The following is a 16,772-nucleotide window of genomic DNA, read 5'->3' on the forward strand; positions in this document are numbered from 1 at the left end:
ATAGACGTTTTTCCAAAGAAGCTATAGACGATGACCAATAAATTCATTGTGTTGGTTGACTAGGGCTACCATAATAAAATACTGCAGACCAGTAACTTAAACAATAGAAATTTATTTTCTTATCCTTCTGGAGGCTTGAAGTAAAAAATTAGGCTGTTTTTGGGATTGGTTTCTGGTGAGTTTTTTGTTTCTGACTTGTAGGTAGCCACCTTCTCACAGTGTCTTCATTGGTCTTCCCTCTCGTGTGATTAGAAAGAGATTTCTGGTGCTGCTTAATTTTATAAGGATACCAGTTCTGTCAGATCAAAACCACAATGAGATACCACTTTGTATGCTATGATGGCTAGAATAAACAAAGTCTATAATAACAAAGGTTAGTGAGGGTATGGAGAAATTGGAAACATCATATATAGCTGGTGGTATTGTAAAATGATGGAGTCACCTTGTAAAAGAGTTCATTAGTTTCACTCTCATATATACACAATAAACCTGAAAACATATGTACACACAAAATCTGTTGATAGAAGCATTATTCATAAAAGCCAAAAAGTAGAAACAACTCAGATGCCTATCAACTGATAAATGGGTGAACAAAGTTCAGTGTTATCTTTACAGTGGAATACTGTTTGTCCATATAATGGAATAAAATACAGGCATACTGCAAAAAAAGATGAATCTTGAAAATGTGCTAGGGGAAAAAGCAATTCAGAAAAATAATTCACATAGTGTGTGATTTTATTCCTGTAAAATGTCCAAAATAAGCAAATCTGAAGGAACAGTAAGTTCCTGGTTATTTAAGGACTGGTTAGAAGGGTGATTGCAGAGGGACTGCTAATAGTTATAATAGTTATGGGGTATCTTTATGAGGTGATGAATATGAAATTTGATGGTGGTGGTTGCACAAATCTGTTATATTAAAAACAACTGAATGACACTTTGAATGTGATATATGAATTATATCTCAATAAAACTTTTTGGAAAAGAAAGGAAAATCTTAAGGATACAATGTAAGTTCCAATTAGCATTTACTTATATTTTTGTGTTAAATATTCTCTTGTTTGGAAATATTAACACAAATTAGTATTAGTTGCATAATTCTTTCTTGTTCAAAATTCTTTCTTGGGCAGTAGAGTATTAACAGTAATTTGGTATGTGAGTTCTAGAAAATAACCTTTTTTGTTCCTTTTTCAGCAAAATTGAGTACTTATTCTGTATTAAACCCTGTGATTAGTAGGATTACAAAGACAGTTAAGACATGGTTTCCTGCTTTGAAGGGTTTTCCCCTTTGAAGTTTTCACATAGACATAACTGGAAATAACTATAATAAAATAATACAAGTAATATCAGGTAAGTATTCAGGGTATCCTGATGGCACAGAAGAAGAGTAGTCATTTCTAATGGGCACATCAGAGAAAACTTGAGAGAGAAAACTATTCTTGTAGTAAATTTAAAAGATGGATTGGATTCCATGAGGACAGGGAAGCACTTTAGGCAGAGAGAGCAAATTGAATCAGTATCATTTTGAAGTGTTGAGAATGAGGTGAAGGGCACTGTGGTTGATAAGACAAAATAAAAATTTGTGTATTCCATTCTTAACTATGTGAAGGCATTTTCTCTTTGGGGTTGATTTAGAAAGAAAAGTTTACTTGTATGATTACAGGAACTTAGTAACTAACAGATTTTTACGTTGTGTACACAGAATCTTTTATATGTTAATAACCATTTGAATTAAGGAAAAATTACATTATACCAGTACTGTAGAAGCTGTTCTGACAAGGGATCCTTTTTCCTTTGGAGTTCAGTGTGGGATTAAAGTGTTTTGTTATACATCATGGCACTTCTATTTGATGGAATATTAGTCATTAAAAATGGTTATGAAGATGGTAGCAACATCCAAAAATGCTTATGTAAGTGAAATAAGTCAAACTCAGAAGATTAAAGTTGTATATTTTCTCTTATGGAAGCTAGAGGAAAAGGAAAAGAAAGATGGGGACAGATCTCATGAAAATCAAAGGGAAATCAGTAGAGGAAAGGAGCAAGAAGCGGGGGAGGTGGGGAGGGAGTAAAAGATGCTGGGGAGTGATACTGACCAAATTATATTGTTATATTGTGTGTTGTGTGCATGTACCAATATGTAACAGTTCCATCAGTATGTGTAACTATAATACACCAATAAAAAAGGGAAAATATATTTTCAATACATTTTATATTTCACAAACATAAAATTATATTCTGAATGTTATTCAGTTATATTTTATAGTTCATAAATTTGTAATTGGTGACCAAAAAAAATGCTTATATATATAGTAAAGAAGTGAGAATCCAACAAATTTGTTTTAATGCAGTGATTATAATTATGAAAAATACCCATGCATGGAAAATTAAAACAAGATAGTATTTTCATGAGATTGACAATGGTTTGGGGAAATGGTGCACTCTTTGTAGTTTGGGTCTATTGAAATTTTAAAGAAATATGCAATTCAATCAGGAAGCTTTTGTTTTAGAGCATTATAGTTTTACATTATAGTTGGACTCGCTTTGACAAAATCATACATGTATGGAATTTGAGTTACTCACATTTTAGTCCCAGTTCCCTCCTCTCATCCTTTCTCCTATTCTCCTGATCTTCCTTTCACTCATTTATTTATTTATTTTAAGTTTTTTTTTATACTTGTAGATGGACAGAATGCCTTTATTTTTATTTATTTTTACGTGATGCTAAGGATCAAACCCAGTGCCTCACACGTGCCAGGCAAGTGCTGTGCCACTGATCTACAGCCCCGGCTCCGGCCCTCATTTATTTATTTTTGATTAGTGCTTTCTACACATACATAAAGGTGGAATTCCCTGTGGTATATTTAATATATGCATTTAGCATGATTTTGTTAAATTCATTCTGCATTTCCTCCCTTTTCTCATCCCTCCTCTCCCCCCTCTCAATCTCCTCCTTCTACTCCATTAATCTTCCTTGTATCTCTGATATCCAACTTCCCACACTTTCCCCCCTTATTTTGCTTTAGCTTCCACATATGAGAGAATACATTTGACCCTTGATTTTCTGAGTTAGGTAGTTCTTATAAGAATCTCTATTGAAACAACCTGTGTACACAAGACATATGTATAGGGATTTTTAAAATATTGTATGTATTAGTAAAAATTCTCATAGGAGAATGGTTAAGTATGTTAGTGTGTATCCATGCCATGGGATGGGATTCTCTGTAGCTATTAAATTGAATTAAATAGATTTATATATAGCATTATAAAATAAATATTCCAAGATGCACTGTCTGAGAGAAAACAAGTGGAGGATAATACATATATGTATGTCTATGATAATGCCATTTATGAAAAAAACAGCTCTCTAGCATATGAATATCACTCAGCATATTGATAGCTCTGTAAGGATACATAATAGAGAACTAGTAATGGTTTCTAGTGGGGTAATAATGAAGAGCCAGGTATATTTGTGTGATATGGAACTTGTACTTTACATGTTTCTGAAATGTTTGAGTTTTAACAATGCTCATGTGTTTTACAACAGTTTTTAAAAGCATCCAGAGGGTGGTGAGATCACATGACTCTGTTGAAGACTTTGTTAAAATTAAGTAAACTTACTTATTTTGAGTTTTGGCTTTACTTTTGTAGATGGACCTTCAATCCTGCTGTTCTCACTAAAGCAAATATTGTCCGAAGTGGGGATGCTGCACAAGGTGCAGAAGGAGGGACTTCACAGTTTCAAGTGGGAGATCTTGTACAAGTTTGTTATGATCTGGAAAGAATTAAACTTCTACAAAGAGGACATGGTGAATGGGCTGAAGCAATGCTTCCAGTAAGTATGTGTAAGATTGTTTGGGACTAGAAATTATACTCTACTTATGTAGCTTTTTAAAGTAAATTGATTTTGGAAACTAAATTAGCATAAACCTTCTTAGAATTGTACCTCCATTGGCACTTAGAAATTAGAAATTGCGCTGAGTATGGTGGCTTATGCCTTTGATTCCAGCAGCTCATGAGGCTGAGGCAAGAGGATTGCAAGTTCAAAGCCACCTTCAGTAACTTAGTGAGGACCTAAGCAACTTATGAGACCCTGTCTCAAAATAAAAAATAAAAAGGGCTGATGATGTATGTGGCTCAGTGGTTAAGTGCCCCTTGGTTCAATATGCAGTATCTAAAAGAAAAATTGTTTTCTAATTATTTTTTACTGGGAAGGTCTAGTAAGAGATATGGTTGATCTTTATTTATTTATAGTTTGTGGTACTGAGGATTGAACCCAGGGGTGACTACTACTTAGCTACATCCTCTACCTTTATTATTTATATTTGAGATAGGATATCGTTAAGTTGCTGAGCTTGGCCTTAAATTTGTGATCCTCTTGACTCAGCCTCCTGAGGAGCTCGGATTACAAGCATGTGCCATCACACTTGTCTTGTGGTTAATATTTTTGATGTAGTACTATTAGTGGAGAATGTGATGTGGTGTTAGGCAGTAGAGGCTTTCCTGATACCAACTCCCTGAATAATATAGACCATTCAGTTTCTAGCAGTTTCACTGCAGCTTTCCTGCATTGGAGTCCTGTGTCTCTAAAACTGTGTCTCTAAGAGTGGTTAAGAGAGGCTCAAAATGTGCATCATCTGAGGGTAGCTTTCCTCTCAAACATTACAGTTTAATTTTATTATTTATTCATTCAATACATTTTCATCAAATGTTCAATAACAGATTTTTTTTGTCATTCCTTCATCCATCCTTCTCTCTGTTCATCAGTCCTTCACTTTCCTCTTTGTGTACTACCCTGTTTTATCCTGATAGTTATCCCTTTACTACCTTGTCCTCTATCCTATCCCCTTCCATCCTGCTCTGTCCTCCTATTCATTTCATCATTTTGCTTCCTCCCCTCTCTTGTTTCATTTAGTTCCAGCTTCTGTCCTATTTCCCCATTCTAATTTCACTGTTCTGGTCCTGTCCCATATATCCTCCCCCATCCCTCTTACTATCTTGTCACCCCCATTCTGTGTAGTCCAGTCCTTCTTTCTTGGATAGCATCTCCTTTTCTTCCTATCTAACTCTAATTCCTGATGTAGCTAGCCTTCTCTCATCCTGTCCAATCCCTCCTCCCTGTCTTTCCTGTTGTTCTGTCCTTTCCTCAGTCTATCCATTTTTCCTGCCTTATTTCTTCATCAGATATTTTAGCACATAGAATGTTCCATGTTAGGCTTTAGAGATACAATAGTAAACAAAACAGAAAAAAAAAAAAAAAAAAAACTATTGTTATGGTACTTTCATTCAGAGACCAGCTGCTACATACACATACTTACATGTATATGCACTTATCCAAACTTTGTTATAGCAATATTATAAATAGGTGGTGGTGTGGCATCCTTATTTTAAAGGTGAAGAAATCAGAGCTGAAGTCCTGAACTTTTGTCCAGATCTATCTTTCTTCAAAGCTAAAGTGCTCTCTCTGCCATTAAGCTACTACATAAACAAAACCTTGCCAAGTGCACTGGTGCACATCTATAATCCTAGTTACTGAGGAAGCTGAGGCAAGAGGATCATAAGTTTGAGGCCAGCCTGATTAACTTAGTGAGATCCTGTCTCAAAAGAAAAAGAAAGGGCGGAGGGGAGGGCTGGAAATATAGCTTTGTGGTAAAGCACCCCTAGTACTGCAAAAAGAAACAAACAACTGCTAGATAATTTCTAGAGGGGAAATCTATGATTTCTGTAGTGGTGATGTGGATTTTGACTTCTTTCAAATCCTCTTGCTAGAAACAGGTTACTGGATTAAAATAGCCAAAAAAGCCATAGACATCTGTAACAAAGCTAGGTGAGAGTAGTCTGTTGAACCCTAAATTATTATTGAGAAGAGATAGATTAGTGTTAGTTTCAGGGCCTGTATCCATCTGTATGGCAGCAGAGAGAACTAGTGGGACATCGAGTGGATCTGAGAACAAGGAGCTATATTGTTGTAATAGCTATCAAATATTTATTGTCTAGTGTGGTTGACTAATGTCATAACAGCTGAACCTGAGAGGGATCTTGCCAATCCAATTAGGGATAAAAGCCACAGATCCATGCTAATGTGTGAAGGAACTGGAGCAACCTAGGCCAATAAACTTTAAAAACAAACTGAAGTTCCCTTCCAAGGCAGATCCTATCATCAAGCAGAAAATGCTGAGAATAGAAACAAAATTGAGTAAGATAGAGACAATAGGGACAAAAGAGTGAGTAGGTCCAGATAAAATGTGGCAGGGATCATGGTTGAATTCCACTACACAGTTGTTACTGAGAAAACAGAATAATGAACAGAATAACTTCTCTATAGCAATGAAAATATATCAGAAGAATGTTGCTAGAAAACTGAATGAAGCCAAAATCTAATAATTCAAAATGAGCTTTGAGAAATTAAGAAAATGATGGCAAAAAAAAAAAAATAACAATTAGAAATAACATGCTAAAACTTAGGAAATGAAAAGAAAAAGTCATTTTAGAAATGAAGACTAAGCTAGAAGGAACACAGAGCAAATAAGTATAACAATTGCCTTAAGAGCAATAGAAGGAAAGAAGTAGGAATAAAAAAAAAGATAAAAAAATTTTCCACAGAAAGAGCAAGCATGGAACACCCAATATGTGTATATTAATAAGCCTTTCCAAAAGGAAAACTAAAACTCAAATTGAGTGAAATAAATGCTACATCTTTTAATTTTGTTCATTATTTTTTGCAGTGTTAGGGATTGAACCTAGGGCCTTGAGCAGACCAAGCAAGCACTCTGCTACTGAGATACATCCTCACTTTAAAATCTGTGATTCCAAAAGAATACTTTTGAAATTATAAATTTGAAACTAATTTTTAAAGGGAGGGTATATTGCATACCTGGGAAAACTGACCCAGAACAATAGGATACTGAGCCATATTCTGGTAAAGTAACTGAGTCTTCAAGGAAAAAAAAAATTGTTTGGACTTCTAGGGAAAAGGATTTTTTTCTTTGCTGTTAAGAAAAAAATCTGATCTTGCTGGATGCGGTGATACATGTCTTTACTCCCAGCTACTATGGAGGCCGAGGCAGAAAGATAAGAAGTTTGATGCCAACCTGAGAAAGTTAGTGGGAACCTGTCTCAAAATAAAAATAAGAAAAGGGCTGTGGATATAGCTCAGTGGTAGAGTGCTAGCCTGGACTCAATCCCCAGTAAAAACAGACACACACACACAAAGAAGAAAAGAAAAAAAATCTGATCTCAGTATTTTATGTCAGAAAATAATGAAAATAACATTTATTTAAGATACTTAGGAAAGAAAATTTTAAGCTGAAGATTTTATATATAACCAAACTGACTTTCAAGTGCAATGACTGCAGATTGCTATGAATATGTAAGAATTCACAGAATTTTATTTCCATTAGCCTTTGCTGAGTAATCTTAGAAATGATTAAGACAACAAAAATCACTGGAGGTTAAATGACAGTTTTGATGGAAAGGGGAGAGTATGTAATGACCATGTATTTTAACAAAGTAAAGTATAATTATTGATGGTGGGGGGAGGTGATGTCAGACGTTAGATGCCGATTCTACCCGGGTAGCGTGAAGGAGGCCGCCAATTCCATTTCAAAGCATCTTTGAGCCTGCGGAGTAGACAACATGAGCAGAGCTCACCCTCCTCATAAATTAAATAATTCTGTTTCTTTTTTCTTTTTGTGGAACTTGGCATTGAACCCAGGACCTCCATTGCTACTGACCTGTACCCTAGTCCTTTTTTTTTTTTTTTTAAATCTTTTTTATTTTTACAAACTGTGTTTTGATTCATTGTACACAATTGGGGTACAACTGTTCATTACTATGGTTGTACACAGTGTAGATTCACACCATTCATGTAATCATACATATACTTAGGGTAATACTGTTTCGTTCTACTTTCTGCCCCCACCCCCTCCCACCCCATTTTCCTCTACACCATCCAAAGTTCCTTCATTCTTCCCTTCCCCCTGCCACCCTCTACCTCGTTATATATTGTCATGCATTTATCAGAGAAAACATTTGGCCTTTGGTTTTTTGGGCTTGGTCTATTTCACTTAGCATGATATTTTCCAACTTCATTTACCAGCAGGCACCATAATTTTATTCTTTATGGATGAGTAATATTCCATTGTGTATATATACCACAGTTTCTTTATCCATTAGTCAATTGAAGGGGATTTAGGTTGGTTCTACAATCTAGCTATTATGAATCGAGCTGCTATGAACCTTGATGTGCTGCCTCACTGTATTATGCTGATTTTAAGTCCTTTGGGTATAAACGGAGGAGTGGGATAGCTGGGTCAAATGGCGGGTCCATTCCAAGTTTCTCCATGCTGCTTTCCAGAGTGGCTGCACCAATTTGCAACTCCACCAGCAATCTATGAGTGTGTCTTTTTCTCTACATCCTTGCCAACACTTCTTACTGCTTGTGTTCTTGATAATAGCCATTCTAATTGGAGTTAGATGAAATCTTAGGGTGGTTTGAAATTTGCATTTCTCTAATTACTAGGGATGATGAGCACTTTTTCATATATTTGTTGATCACCTATATATCTTCTTCTGTGAAGTTCTACCCATTTCCTTAGCCCATTTATTGATTGGGTTCTTTGTATTTTGGTTGTAAAGTTTTTTAAGTTCTTTATAAGCTTTGGAGATTAGTGCTCTGTCTGCAGTGTGTGTGTGGAAGAGATTTTCTCCCACTCTGTAGGCTCTTTTTTCACATTATTAATTGTTTCCTTTGCTGAGAAAAAGCTTTTTATCTATCCCATTTATTGATTCCTGCTTTTATTTCTTGTGCTATGGGGGTCTTGTTAAGGAAGTCTGGTCCTAAGCCAACATGATGGCGATTCAGGCCTACTTTTTCTTCTCTTTGGTGAAGGGTCTTAGGCCTAATTCCTAGATCCTTGATTCATTTTGAGATGAGTTTTGTACAGGTAAGAGATAGGGATTTAATTTCATTTTACTGCTTATGAATTTCCAGTTTTGCCAGCACTATTTGTTGAAGAGGCTATGTTTTCTCCATTGTAAGTTTTGTTGCCTTTGTCTAGTATGAGATAACTGTACTTATGTGGGTATGTCTCCATGTCTTCTATCCTGTACCATTGATCTACCTGTCTCTTTTGGTGGCCAGTACCATGCTGTTTTTGTTACTATTGCTCTGTAGTAGAGTTTAAGGTCTGGTATTGTGATACCTCCTGCATCACTCTTCCTGTTCAGGAATGCTTTGGCTATTCTGGTTCTTTTGTTCTTCCAGATGAATTTCATGATTGCCTTTTCTGTTTCTATGAGAAATATCATAGGAATTTTAATTGGAATTGCATTAAATCTGTATAGCGCTTTGGAAGTATGGCCATTTTGATAATATTGATTCTGCCTATCCAAGAACATGGGAGATCTTTCAATCTTCTAAGGTCTTCAGTTTCTTTCTTTAATATTCTGTAGTTTTCATTGTAGAGATCTTTCATCTCTTTGGTTAGATTGATTCCCAAGAATTTTATTTATTTATTTTTTTGAGGCTATTGTGATGGAGTTGTTTTCCTCATTTCCCTATCAGGTGTTTCATTGCCTATGTATAAAAATTGCTTTAGATTTATGCGTGTTGATTTTATATCTTACTATTTTCTCAATTCCTTTATGAGGTCTAGAAGTTTTCTGGTGGAATTTTTGGGGTTCTCTAAATATAGAATCATGTCATCAGTGACAGAGTTCTTCTTTTCCTGCTTGTATTCCTTTAATTTCTTTTGTCTGTCTAATTGCTCTGGCTAGCACTTGAAGGATGATGTTCAATAGTAGTGGTGAAAAAGGGCATGCCTGTCTTGTTCCAGTTTTTAGAGGAATGCTTTCAGTTTTTCTTCATTAAGAATGATGTTGGTCATGGGCTTAGCATAAATAGCCTTTACAGTATTGAGGTATGTTCCTACCATCCCTATTTTTTCTAGTATTCTGAGCATGCAAGGGGTGTTATATTTTGTCAAACGCTTTCTCTACGTCAATTGAAATAACCATATGATTCTTAACCTTAAGTCTATTGATGTGATGAATTACATTTATTGATTTCCGGATGTTGAACCAACCTTGCATTCCTGGGATAAACCCCACGTGATCGTGATGCACTATCTTCTTAATATGTTTTTGGATATGGTTTGCCAGGATTTTATTAAGTATTTTCTTTTTTTTTTTTTTAATTTATTTTTATTGTAAACAAATGGGATACATGTTGTTTCAGTTTGTACATGGAGTAACAGCATACCATTTGCATATTTATATATTTACATAGAGTAATGATGCTTGATTCATTCCGTTATTTTTTTCCTTCCCCTCCACCCGTCCCACCTTTCTTTTCCCTCTATACAGTCCCTCCTTCCTCCATTCTTGTCCCCCTCCCACCCCCCATTAAGTGTCATTATCCGCTTATCAGTGAGATCATTCCTCTTTTGGATTTTTGAGATTGGCTTATCTCACTTAACATAATATTCTCCAATTTCATCCATTTGCCTGCAAATGCCATAATTTTATTATTCTTTATACCTGAGTAATATTCCATTGTATATATATATATACCACAGTTTCTTTATCCATTCATCAATTGAAGGGCATCTAGGTTGGTTCCACAGTCTGGCTATTGTGAATTGAGCCGCTATGAACATTGATGTGACTGTATCTCTGTAGTGTGCTGATTTTAAGTGCTTTGGGTATAAACCAAGGGGTGGGATAGCTGGATCAAATGGTAGGTCCATTCCAAGTTTTCTAAGGCATCTCCACACTGCTTTCCAGATTGGCTGCATTAATTTGCAGTCCCACCAGCAATGTATGAGTGTACCTTTTTCCCCATATCCTTACCAACACCTGTTGCTTGTATTCTTGATAATCACCATTCTAATTGGGGTGAGATGGAATCTTAGGGTAGTTTTGATTTGCATTTCTCTTATTACTAAAGATGTTGAACATTTTTTTCATATATCTGTTGATTGCTTGTACATCTTCTTCTGTGAAGTGTCTGTTCATTTCCTTAGCCCATTTGTTGATTGGGTTATTTGTATTCTTGGGGTAGAGTTTTTTGAGTTCTTTATATATTCTGGAAATTAGTGCTTTATCTGAAGTATGAGTGGCAAAGATATTCTCCCACTCTATAGGCTCTCTCTTCGCATTGCTGATAGTTTCGTTTGCTGAGAGAAAGCTATTTAGTTTGAATCTATCCCAGTTATTGATTCTTGCTTTTATTTCTTGTGCTATGGGAGTCCTGTTAAGGAAGTCTGATCCTAAGCCAACAAGGTGACGATTTGGACCTACTTTTTCTATAAGATGCAGGGTCTCTGGTCTGATTCCGAGGTCCTTGATCCATTTTGAGTTGAGTTTTGTGCAGGGTGAGAGATAGGGGTTTAGTTTCATTCTGTTGCATATGGATTTCCAGTTTTCCCAGCACCATTTGTTGAAGAGCCTGTCTTTTCTCCATTGCATATTTTTGGCCCCTTTGTCTAGTATGAGAAAATTGTATTTATTTGGGTTTGTGTCCATGTCCTCTATTCTGTACCATTGATCTACCTGTCTATTTTGGTGCCAATACCATGCTGTTTTTGTTGATATTGCTTTGTAGTATAGTTGAAGTTCTGGTATTGCGATACCCCGTTTCATTCTTCCTGCTAAGGATTGCTTTAGCTATTATGGGTTTCTTATTCTTCCAGATGAATTTCATGATTGCTTGCTCTATTTCTGTGAGGTATGTCATTGGAATTTTAATTGGAATTGCATTGAATCTGTATAACACTTTTGGTAGTATGGCCATTTTGACAATATTAATTCTGCGTATCCAAAAACATGGGAGCTCTTTCCATCTTCTAAGGTCTTCCTTAATTTCTTTCGTCAGTGTTTTGTAGTTTTCATTGTAGAGATCTTTTACCTCTTTGGTTAGACTGATTCCCAAGTATTTTATTTTTTTTGAGGCTATTGCAAATGGAGTTGTTTTCCTCATTTCCCTTTCAGCTGTCTCATCGCTTGCGTATGAAAATGCTGTAGATTTATTTGTGTTGATTTTATAGCCTGCTATTTTGCTGAATTCATTGATGAGGTCTAGAAGTTTTCTGGAGGAGGTTTTTGGATCCTCTAAATATAGAATCATGTCATCCCCAAATAGTGACAGCTTAAGTTCCTCTTTTCCTATTCGTATCCCTTTAATTTCTTTAGTCTGCCTAATTGCTCTGGCTAAAGTTTCGAGGACAATGTTGAATAGAAGTGGTGAAAGAGGACATCCCTGTCTTGTTCCCGTGTTTAAAGGGAATGGTTTCAGTTTTTCTCCATTAAGAATGATGTTGAAGGGGTGGGGGGAAGGGAAAAAATAACAGAATGAATGAAACAACATTACTCTATGTAAATTTATGATTACACAAATGATATGCCTTTACGCCATGTACAAACAGAGAAATAACATGTATCCCATTTGTTTACAATAAAAAAAAATAAATATTATCAAAAAAAAAAAAAAAAAGAATGATGTTGGCCATGGGCTTAGCATAAATAGCCTTTATAATGTTCAGGTATGTTCCTACTATCCTTATTTTTTCTAGTGTTTTCAGCATGAAGGGGTGTTGTATATTGTCAAATGCTTTTTCTGCATCAATTAAAATAACCATATGATTCTTATTCTTAAGTCTATTGATATGATGGATTACATTTCTTGATTTACGGATGTTAAACCATCTTTGCATTCCAGGGATGAATCCCATTTGATCATGGTGCACAATTTTCTTAATACAGTTTGCCAATATTTTGTTAAGGATCTTAGCATCTATATTCATCAAGGATATTGGTCTAAAATTTTCTTTCCTTGATGTGTCTTTTCCTGGTTTGGGTATGAGGGTGATATTAGCTTCATAGAATGAGTTTGGTAGTGTACCCTCCTTTTCTATTCCTAGAATACTTTGAGAAGTATTGGAATGAGTTCTTCTTTGAAGGTCTTGTAGAACTCGGCTGAGAATCCGTCTGGTCCTGGGCATTTCTTGGATAGTGTATTTTTAATGGCTTCTTCTATTTCATTGCTTGATATTGATCTGTTTAAATCATGTATGTCCTCCTGGTCCAGTTTGGGAGGAGCATATGTCTCTAGAAATTTTTCAATGTCTTTGGTAGTTTCTATTTTGTTGGAACACAGATTTTCAAAGTAGCTTCTCATTATGTTCTGTATCTCAGTGGTGTCTGTTGTGATATTTCCTTTTGCATGATGTATTTTAGTAATTTGAGTCTTCTCTCTCCTTCTCTTTGTTAGTGTGGCTAAGGGTTTATCTATTTTGTTTACTTTCTCAAAGAACCAACTTTTTGTTCTGTCAATTTTTTGAATAGTTTCTTTTGTTTCAATTTCATTGATTTCAGCTCTGATTTTAATTATTTCCTGTCTTCTACTACTTTTGCTGTTATTCTGTTCTTCTTTTTCTAGGGCTTTGAGCTGTAATGTTAGGTCATTTAATTGTTGACTTTTCATTCTTTTCTGGACTGCGCTCCATGCAATGAATTTTCCTCTTAGTACCGCTTTCATAGTGTCCCAGAGATTTTGTTGTATCATCATTCTCATTGACCTCTAAGAATTTTTTAATCTCCTCCCTGATGTTTTTTGTTATCCATGTTTCATTCAATAGCATATTATTTAATCTCCAAGTGTTGGAGTAATTTCCTTTTTTTACTTTGTCATTGATTTCTACTCTCAGTCCATTATGATCTGATAGAACACAAGGCAGTATCTCTGTTTTTTTGCATTTCCTAAGGGCTGCTTTGTGGCATAACATATGGTCTATTTTCGAGAAGGTTCCATGTGCTGCTGAGAAGAAAGTGTATCTGCTTGTTGATGGATGGAATATTCTATATATGTCTGTTAAGTCTAGGTTATTGATTGTGTTATTGAGTTTTATGGTTTCTTTGTTTAGTTTTTGTTTGGAAGATCTATCCAGTGGTGACAGCAGTATGTTAAAGTCACCCAGAATTATTGTGTTGTGGTCTTTTTGATTCCTGGAATTGAGAAGAATCTGTTTGATGTACATGGATACACCATTGTTTAGGCATAAATATTTATGATCATCATGTCTTCCTGACTTATGGTTCCGTTAAGCAGTATGAAATGTCTTCTTTATCCCTCCTGACTAACTTTGGCTTTGAAGTCCACTTTATCTGAAATAAGGATGGAAACTCCCGCTTTTTTACTGAGTCCGTGTGTGTGGTAGGTTTTTTCCCATCTTTTCACCTTTTGTCTGTGGATGTCCTTATCTATGAGATGAGTCTCTTGAAGGCAGCATATTGTTGGGTCTTTCTTTTTAATCCATTCTACCATTCTCTGTCTTTTGATTGATTTGTGTAGGCCATTAATGTTCAGGATTATTATTGAGATATGATTTGTATTCCCAGTCATTTTGGCTTATTTTTGGTTTTTTAGTTGACTTGGTTTCTCCTTTGATTGGTTTTTCTTTTAAGGTAGTTCCTCCCTTTGCTGACCTACATTGTTGTTTTTCATTTCCTCCTCATGGAATATTTTGTTGAGAATATTCTGTAGCGCAGTCTTTCTATTTGTAAAATCTTTTAACTTTCGTTTATCATGGAAATATTTTAGTTCGTCTTCAAATCTGAACGTTTGTTTTGCTGGGTATAGGATTCTTGATTGGCAACCATGTTCTTTCAGAGCTTGAAACGTTCCAGGCCCTTCTAGCTTTTAAGAGTTTGGTCTGAGAAATCTGCTGATATCCGTATTGGTTTTCCCCCATATGTAATCTGATGCTTTTCTCCTGCAGCCTTCAAAATCCTATCTTTATTTCGTATGCTAGGCATTTTCATTACAATGTGCCTTGGTGTGGATCTGTTGTGATTTTATGCATTTGGTGTTCTGTAAGCCTCTTGTATTTGATTTTCCATTTCATTCTTCAGGTTTTGCCAATTTTCTGATATTATTTCATTGAATAGGTTGTTCATTCGTTTGGTTTGTATCTCTGTGCCTTCCTCAATCCCAATAATTCTTAAATTTGGTCTTTTCATGTTGTCCCATAGATCTTGGAGGTTCTGTTCATGATTTCTTACCATCTTCTCTGTTTGGGCAACTTTATTTTCAAGATTAAATATTTTGTCTTCATTGAGGTTCTGTCTTCCAAGTGGTCTTGTTTGTTGGTGATGCTATCCAGTGAGTTTTTAATTTGGTTTATTGTTTCCTTCATTTCAAGGATTTCTGCTTTTTTTTTTTTTTTTTTTTAATATAATCTCTCTTTGTTGAAATGATCTTTTGCTTCCTGCAGTTGCTCTTTCAACTGCTTATTGGAGTGATCATTCATGCTTTCATTGTTCTCTTATCTCATCCTTTGCTTCACAAATCATTTTAATTATGTATATCCTGAACTCCTTTTCTGACATTTCTTTTACCATGCTATCACTGGATTCTATTAATATAGACTCTAGGTTTGTTTGGGTCATTTTCTTCCCTTTTTTTTTTTCATGTTGTTCATGTATCTTCCCCTTTAGTAGTGCAGATCTGGGGTATTGCAATTTCTTCCCTATAGGCTTATAGTGACCCTATGGGTTTCCAAAACCTTTTCTTTAAGGGGGAGATCAATATTAGCAGTACCCAGTACAGACAATATGCAACCCTAAACCAAATAGCCCCTATGAAGACGTTAATAATATTGTCATAATAAACAGAATGAGTTCAATTATTATGTACGGTATAACAAGTAGATTTGCAATAAGGTCTGCAGTTTCCAATGGAGGACCAAGAGGATGTGGAGGGGTGTAGGATGTAGCTATTAATGGGATAAGAAAAGAGTATGTAGAAGTTGTAGATCATAGAGAGTGAAAATGTAATCCAAAGAAGTTGGTTGTTAACATGAGAAAAGGGAGAATGAGACTCTGAGAAAACAGGTAAACAAAAGAAAAATAGAGCGAGGAAAGTAAAAAAATAAAAAACAAAAATTTTCAAAAAGGAGAATAAAAGAAAAGAAAAAAGAAAAATAATCTACATTGTAACAGTTATATACTATTCAAACTTCCCAGTCTTCAGTAGCCTGATGCGTGAGAGGTATCTGACAATGAGCTTCCAGTCTCCAGCAGGCATCTTAGGACGGGATTTGCCCCACCTAAAGATGGGAGCTATAGCTTCCAGGATAATCCAAGATGGCCACTCTGGCTTCAAAATGTGTTGGCAAATGTGGAGTTGCAGCTTGGGGTGTGGGTGTGGTCTGCTGGAGGTCCTGGAGGCGGGGTGTTTTAGGTCTGTTTGAGGGATCCTGGAGGTGGGCACAGTCAGTTCGGCCAGCGGTCCTACAGGTCCTGGCTGTTTTCTCCAAATGGCAGAAGCCACATTTAACCAAACCTGCAGGTACTGTGACAGTGGACTTCCAGGCAACAGCAGGTAGCTGGCGATCCATTGGCAGTCTGTGATCAGTCTGCTGGCTGCTGTGGTACGATGGGCAGGTGAACCTCGGGTGGTGGGTGATGGGTAGGTGAAAGGCAGTCGATGGACAGGCAAGAGGCAGGCAAATGGCGGATGATAGGCGCCAGTCAGTGAGCAGTCTGCATTCAAAAAGTAGTTGATATGCTGGCAGACTGCAGGTGATCACAGTAGACAAATGGGGTAAACAGCTGGGGATTGATAAGCAGCAAAAACTGCCTCACTGAGAACCAGATATCCTCTGCTCAAAACCCAAGTTATGTCATGACAAGGAATGCAGCCTCCCTCTAATTCTTCATCTTGGATCTCTCTACCCTAGTCCTTTTTATTTTTATTTTGAGATAGGGTCTCATAAGTT

At 36.0% G+C, this 16,772-nt stretch overlaps 1 protein-coding gene across 1 annotated transcript in view; it reads left to right on the plus strand.

Moving 5' to 3' along the window:
* Positions 1–16,772, plus strand: part of MIB1 (MIB E3 ubiquitin protein ligase 1) — a 132,334-nt gene that overhangs the window by 39,446 nt on the left and 76,116 nt on the right. The window contains exon 7 of the mRNA XM_079108293.1: positions 3,646–3,829. Within this exon, the coding sequence (XP_078964419.1) occupies positions 3,646–3,829 (184 nt within the window). The remainder of the gene's footprint in view (positions 1–3,645; positions 3,830–16,772) is intronic.

Source organism: Sciurus vulgaris (genome assembly GCF_902686455.1).
Source record: "Sciurus vulgaris genome assembly, chromosome: 13".
Classification (NCBI taxonomy): domain Eukaryota; kingdom Metazoa; phylum Chordata; class Mammalia; order Rodentia; family Sciuridae; genus Sciurus; species Sciurus vulgaris.